General features: G+C 52.3%; 1 protein-coding gene across 1 annotated transcript; it reads left to right on the plus strand.

Annotated features, from left to right (window-relative positions):
• The first annotated feature begins 654 nt into the window (after nt 1–654).
• On the plus strand, nt 655–6508 carry LOC148596307 (ankyrin repeat domain-containing protein 26-like). Its single transcript, XM_088524263.1, has 9 exons — nt 655–740; nt 885–900; nt 1653–1730; nt 2021–2133; nt 2344–2485; nt 3230–3511; nt 4032–4277; nt 5396–5440; nt 6440–6508. The coding sequence occupies exons 1-9, from the start codon at nt 655–657 to the stop codon at nt 6506–6508; spliced, it is 1077 nt and encodes a 358-aa protein (XP_088380389.1).
• The last annotated feature ends 521 nt before the right edge of the window (nt 6509–7029 follow it).

Below are 7029 nucleotides of genomic sequence, written 5' to 3' on the forward strand. Positions count from 1 at the left end.
TCCCTGGCAAATGATGAACAAGCAGAGGGCAGTATTCTGAGAACAGGTGCCAGGGGGACCTGAGCAAGTCAGTCATTGCGGCCTGTCATAACCCACGAAGTGGGTGAAAGCTGGAACCAAATGACCTGCTCTTCCTCCTCCACCGGGCAGGGTACTGTAGTGTGAGAGCTGCAGAAAGCAGCATCCCTCCTGGATAGGTGGGGCTTTGCATGGTCCACGTGAAGCAGCATCTCAGGCAGGTGCTCTGAATGGTCGCGCTGGCTGAGCCTGCACTGGGCCTCACGTCCACAGCGGAGATTGAAGGGCCTCAAAGTGACTCACTTGCCTAGTGCAATAGCCCTGGTGCCTAAGTTTGGCAAGGTCTTTGCTGTGCACTCCCTGTGGAAGGAAGCGGATTGGTGTTGGGGAGGTTTTGGGGACTGCTTGTAGGAAGACAAGATGGGGATGGAAGAGGCTAGCAGGAGAGAGGGCAAGGCAAGAGGATTTGGGAGAGATGACTTGGGAGTCAAAGCACTTGGCTTGCCTGTATGTAAATGCAGCCGAGTAGCGTGGGTGCTGGTTTGACAGTTGCAGGAGTCGGAAGAACAGCGCCTTCAGAGTGAGCATTGTGTTGAGGAGTTGCAGGCGGCCCTGTCAGAAAAGGAGAGGGAAGCAATGGCTTCTTCCAAGCAACTGCAAGAGCTTGTGGAAGCCTCCTTGGAAAGAGCTAGCCTAAAGCAGCTGGAAGAACGAGTGGGACGGTAAGGAACTGCCCCGGTGAAGCAAGGCTTTGCCTGCCGGGGTGGTGTAAAAGCAAGAGGAAGAGCTGGCTGCATGGCAGCAAGCCCATCCAGAATTTGGAGGGCCGTTATTTCACAGTGCTGTCTCCCTGTGTTTCCTTCAAGGCTTGAGCTTGAAAAGGTGAGGCTGGAAGGGAGAAGCGACCAACACACGGCTCGAATTGAAGCCCTGCAGAAAGAGCTGCACAGCTCTGCCACTGTAAGCTCCTCCTCAGCTTTCTTCTTCATGAGCTCCTGAGCCTAGCTGTGTGTGTATGTGGGGACATTCTGGGAAGAGATTTTCCTGGGGAGCCCAGGGGGACATCATTTCTGGCAGTCCGCAGGGGATCGGCTCTGCTTTGTCCCTCTCCAAGGCCTTCTGGTGTTGAGAGGTTCCCTGGCTACTGTGCGGCCTGAGCAGCGTGCGAGGAGAGGCTTTGACACTCATGTGCTGCTTTGACCGCCTGCTGCTTTTTAGCTGTCCTGGTGCTTAAGCCCTCAGGCAGTAGCACTTGTTGCTGCCCTAAGGGCAAGTTAGCTCGTGGAATTGCTTTGGTGCCAAGCAAAGCCCGAAGCGGCATCCTCAGGCTGTGACAAGGGAGACTTCATTGCCAAACCTCTGACACCTTCCCTGTTTACTGACTGTGGATTCCTTGGCTCGAAGGTGTCAATCCATAAAGGAATGGCACAGGCGTAGGCAGTGCTGTGTGCTTGGGCCAAGTTAGGAGACAAGCCCTTAATGAAGGAGAACTGCTCCAGGGCTCAAACTGGGGGTCGATTGTAAAGGAGTAGTGAGATGGAGAAATGTTGGTGGCATTTCGCTTCGCTAATACCCCTTGAATGAGGTGCAAGCGTGAGTCCGGGAAGCATCAGTGTGGCTTTTTTGTTCCTTAGGTTCATAAGAGCCTGGAAGATCTGCTCTCTGCCTTACAGACAAGACACGTGCCTCTGAAAGAAGACAAATATCAGCAGGTACATGAAGGGTTGCTCTGACTTCCCTCTTCCAGTCGATGATTTTCTTTCCTTTTGGGTGCGTGCAGGCAGCTACACTGTTCAAGAACTCTGTAACCTTGAACGCCCAGGACTGTTGCCTAGTGATGGCGGCTGATTCCCCTGAAGCTCGAACTTAAGCTCTGCTGTCCACTGATGTGGATAGCTAAGTACCACCTGCTGGTGCCAGGGGGACAGAGGAAGCTGTTTCTCAGGCTCTTTTGCACTTTTTACTAAGCTGCGTATGTGCTTTCTCCTTCCTGTGTGCAAAGTGTGAGAGTGAAGGAAAGGCAGTGAAGAAGGGGGCAGAGAGGAAACAAGCAGCGGAAGCCCAGCTGGAGGAGGCAGTGAAGAAAAACATGGAACTGCAGGAAGAATGCAGCAGGTATGGCTTTTTAGCATTTGTAAGAAATACCGGCTAAGCTGGGAGTCAAGGTTCCTTTAATTGACTCAGAGACTATGAGTACGTAACGGTTTGTGAGCAACCTCAAAGGGAATGCTTCTTGTGTTTTGGGGTTTTTTTTTTTTTGTTTATTTATTTGTTTGTTTGTTTTTCCCATGGCTTTCCTATTTTACTCCCTAATTGGCTGTACAGGTCCAAGAGGCTTCTGGAGAAAGCTCTGAAGAAACTAAGGACCTATGAGAGGCGCGAGAGCGAGTCCCAGCTGAATCTACAGGCCAAGCTGAAGGACGCACCTTCTGGAGGGGGCAGCGAAGATGACATATTAAGAACAAAGGTGAGCTGTGGTTCGTTGTTTCTGTGTGTTTGTTTTGGAAAGCTGTCTCGTTTCTTCTCCTGACTTCTGTATTCACGTGCACGTTCACGTGGTGGCTGTGTTTGGAAATGAAGGGGCTTTCTTCTGATCCCTGGAAACGTCTAACTAATCATTCCGAAAGGGCAGGAGTGCCGCGGTGCCAGGGTGGTGGTGTGGAAAAGGTGAATTTCTGAGGAGAGAGGAAACCGTTAGAGTAGCAGTTGACCTTTGGGGACTTCTGGAAACCTGATACTTCCTAAAAGTTCTTGGAAAGAAGCTGCCGCTTGGATCCAGAGCGAATAGGGCTTCTTTGTCCATGGCTTAGAAAGCTGCTTTCTGGAGGAGTGTTGACAAAGTCAGGCAATGCTGACTGTGAGACAAGTCTGGAAGACCCCTGGCAGCCCCGCTGCATGCAAAACACCCCACGTGATGTGTGCTCCTGAGGAAAGGAGAAGGAGCCTAGCTCTGTGGATGTGTTATCTTCTGGGAGTGAAGCCTTTATTGGCTAGGGGAGTGCTGGAGGAGACCTGAGAAGGGCGGGAAACTTGAGGTGGTCTTTTGGGAAACCTTTAAAAGAGGTGCTGCTTTTGGCAGAGGAGCATGGCTTTCACTTGGTTTTAAAACGGAGCGAGCTGGTGACAAGCAGAGTCTCAGCGCACAGCCTGCAGGGTCTGCAAAGAACTGCGTATGCTTAAGGCTCTCTGTGTGTCCCTTGGCTGTGTGCAGGTGCAGGAACTTTGCAAGCGGCTCTCTGCAGAGCAGAGAAACTCAAGGCAGCTCAAGAAAGCAAACGAAGGTTTGCGGGAAGAGTTGGCTTGCATGCATGGGAGCCATGCACAGCTGCGGAAGAGGAAGCGGCAGCTGGAAGAAGAGGTGGCTGCCCTCCGGTGCCGTGTAGAGACCAGCACGCCAGACCTCAGCCACATGAAAGAGCACAAAAGAGAGACTGAAGAAAAGGCCGAGCGACAACTAAGGCAAAAACTACGGGAAGTCAATCTCTTTCTGCAGGTAAGCGTACTTGGCACTGGCATGCACAGTCCATTTGTGCCTTTTCCTTCATCTCTTCTGTACCAGTGTCCTTCTCCACTGTGTCCAGCTTGTGCTGGTCAGGGCTGTGGGTTCATGGGCTCTTTATATCTGGAGGAGTCTGTTGAAGGCCGTGAGCTTGTGGAACGCTTGTCCTCAGCCATTCCGGGCATCACCATCTTTTTGCACATTAGTGCCTGGAGAATCAGGGAACAGCGTTAAGAGAAGGGACTAGCGTCTTGCCGAGAGAGAGGTGGCTTCTTAGTCCGAGCTTTGATTGGAAACCAAAATACATAAACATTGTGCTAAGAGCAGGTTTCCACCAGTGAACAGAAAGCATTGCGTAACGTGGTGCCTCTGGCTTTGGCCGTGGATTCTTGAGGGCAGTGAGGAGGCGCCTGAGTAAGGCTGTGCTCTTCCAAGGGGGTGTGTGGAAACTGTCGTCGGGCATGGGGGGAAAGTTCTTCTTCCCTGGAGGCTGAAATGGCACCATCTGCTTCAGACACAGGCAGCCACCCAGGAGCAGGTGGAACAAGCTTCCCTGGTAGGACGAATGCAGCAGAGAATCAGGGATCTGGGAAATGAACTGGCTCTCAGCAGACGCCTGCAGCAAGGCAGAGTTATCGGAGGCCTTGCGGAAGCCGCTGCTGCCTACCCTCCTGAGCTGGGCAGCAGCCGCTCTTTGATGCTGAACGCAGCGGGCAATGCTTCCTGTGTGGCAGACAGAGTGGAAGCTCAAATGGCTGAGGTAAGGCATTGGACATGCACGCTGTGCTCGAATGAGCTGCCCACAGAGTATGAATGAGCAGGGTTCAGCTTTTAAGGGGAAAAGGAGCACGCATTCCTGCCTAGCTCCGGGACACCCAGTCTGCTAGTGCAAACAGCATTGGTGCCCCTCACAACTGGGCGAGCACAGTCCCCTGGATCGCCCTGAGAGACTCCATGAGGCAATGCTCAGAGCCTGCTGCAACCTCAGCGATAGCTCTGGTCCGAGTGTGCCCCAGCCTTTGCAGTGTGTGTGGAGAGCATGTTCCTCACGGAATGGTGAGGTTTGGGGCCCGTGTGGCAAGAGTTGGACAAGAGGGCGAAGCATTCTTCACTGAATGCCATGATCCCTTCCCTGATTTGCACAGAGTGGAGGCAAGGGCAAGCTCTCCTCTTCCATCTTTTACAATCCTGGGAAGGATTCAGGCATCTCCAGTTGTGACTCAGTGCTGTGGTGCCTGCAGCGTAGCAAGGGTCCTGTTGAAAGGAGATGCCTGCGGGCTGTAGCTGTCCCCATGCCTGTAGTGTTCTGAAGCTGAGCTGCTCGGCTTTGGGCATTGCCTTGTGGGGGTCTCAGAGGGTGATCCAGGTGACTGTCCTCAGGCACTCCTGTGGCTAAACAGCAAGTCAGCAGAGTGTCCATGAAAAAGGCTATCTAGAAAGTGGCTGCTGCAAGGAAAGCCAGCTCTTTCTGGCCTGAGTCCTTTGCTGCGGAGTAAATTAAAGAGTGTTGATTTGTAATGAGAAAAAAAGCAGGCATCACAAATCGGATTGCTCGCTGTGAACAGTGTCAATATGCAGCTTGTGGCCTTGGGACTAGACCTCTGGCCATGTGTGCTTATATCCTCCTTGTGCTTTTTGATGCCCTTCTGCAAAGCCAGAATGAGGGAAACGTGATGAGTGGCAATTGTGTTGTGATACAATTAATGGCACAGAGTAGTGGCAATGCTGTGTTTTGGTGGACAAAGCATTTCTCAGGATTGAGGGTGTTGTTTCCAGTTTGCATTTCATGTTACAGTTAGGTTTCAAAAGGCCGTAGAAGGTAGTACTAGAGGAATGTAACTGCTGAGGACTTAAGGGTATCCTGTGTTATACTTGCAGGTGCGTGAGGAATGGTCAAAAATGTCGCTGAAGAACGTGAGCGAGGTAATTGCAACCTGGAGATTTATGTGACACCTTCATCATGATCCAAATACTGGTGGCACAGAATATTATGTGCCTGTCCTTAAAAAAGAGAAGAAACAGTGTATGTGCACATGCAAGGCCGCCCCCAGAGCCCCGAATAATCCCCTCTCCGGGGGGCTCTAGTCGGGCCTTTTCAGGGACGGGGCCTGTTTGCAAGCAGGTGGCCCCTGCTTTGCAATTCTTTGGGTTCCTGTTGGCTTCAATCAGCTGCCGAGTGGCCAGCTGTTGCTTTAGAGCCCCTTGCATTTGCTTGGGTGGACACAAGTGCCTTGGGTTGAATGTGTCTGCATTGTGAGCAGAGGTGCCCGTCTACTGGGATGAATGGGGTTGGTTCCTTTGGTTTGGGACTTGCTCCCTTTTGCTCCTGTAACACTAACAGAGGGCCTTTTGTTCCCCCTGCCGCGCGCGCCTTCCTCAGAAGTGGCTTTCTGGAGCGGGGACTGCCAAGAGAGGATATCCCGAGAGGAAGGAAGCCTGGGGAAACGTGCCCTCTAGCTCTTGGCGGAGTGGTGTGTAGATGACATCGAGCTGCATTCAAGTGAAGGTGTTCTGTTCCAATTCTGTATTTAATAAAGCTTGTAGGCTGGGACATCTCTGTTTTATTCCCGTCCCCTTCCTGTCTTGGCCTGCCCTGCGCACGCGCCTGTTCCCTCTTCCTCCCGCTGCCTGTCCCTCTTACAGAATGGGAGCGGCGGGCTTGCTGCCAAGGGGGGAACCCTGGCAGGAGTCTGGCCGCTTGCTGGCAGCGTGCAGCCTGTGTCCTTTTCCTCAGGGGAGGTTGAAAGCTCCGCTGGGTTTTTAGACAGGGGCCTGGAGTTGGGGGCTCTGTTTGCCTCCTGCTGCCCTTCAAAGCGCTCCTGCGCTGCCAGGGGGAGGCCGCTCTCAAAGATGGCTGGCAGGTGCTGGCAATGGCGGAAGGCTCCTGAGGCCTGGCCCACAGCAGCTGTCCCCCTTGCCTAGGAGCCAGCCAAGAAGCACGATCAGGCGAGCCGCAAACGGTCGGCAGCAGCTCGAGGCCTGGCAAGCTGATGGAGCGCAGCCTCCCGGAAGCCCTTTCCAAAGATGAGAAGGAACAAGAAAGTGCGTGGGAGTAGTCGGCAGGGATTCCCAAAGGGGGAGGCAAAACCCTGCTGTAAGATCCCAAAGGCCTTTGCAAGAATCTTAGTTTACCTGAGCTAAGAGTGGCTGGTCTTAATGCACTCGATAAGGAGAGGTTTGCTGAGTGACAACAGGACCCCAAACTCCGAAAGGAGTTCAAAGGCAGAAGAAGATGCATTAACGTCTGCCATAATGTGTTCTGAAAGGAAGTTTGGCTGCTTACCAGGCCATTTGAGGACTATGCAATCCCAGAGCACCTCACCTAGGCACATGTACATACCTATATTACTCTGGTGTTAATTTACTAATATATATGTATGTTATGTTGGTGTTGGCTTTGTTTTGCTTGGTGCAGTTTTGATTTTAAGCACGTGGTGTACAAAAAGAGCTCCAAAATGGCCCAGTCTTCATAAAAATAAGCTAGTTTGAACTTTGAGAAGAAAGCTGGTCTG

Source organism: Tinamus guttatus, unplaced genomic scaffold, assembly GCF_059628265.1.
Source record: "Tinamus guttatus ecotype Peru unplaced genomic scaffold, ASM5962826v1 Tinamus_guttatus_pri_ptg000018l, whole genome shotgun sequence".
In the NCBI taxonomy this organism is placed as follows: domain Eukaryota; kingdom Metazoa; phylum Chordata; class Aves; order Tinamiformes; family Tinamidae; genus Tinamus; species Tinamus guttatus.

Coding starts and splice junctions, on each gene's coding strand:
- LOC148596307 (XM_088524263.1), top strand. CDS start 655: ATGGCTTCTTCCAAGCAACTGCAAGAGCTTGTGGAAGCCTCCTTGGAA. Junction 2,134..2,343: donor CTGCAGGAAGAATGCAGCAG/GTATGGCTTTTT, acceptor TTGGCTGTACAG/GTCCAAGAGGCTTCTGGAGA. Junction 4,278..5,395: donor TGGAAGCTCAAATGGCTGAG/GTAAGGCATTGG, acceptor TTATACTTGCAG/GTGCGTGAGGAATGGTCAAA.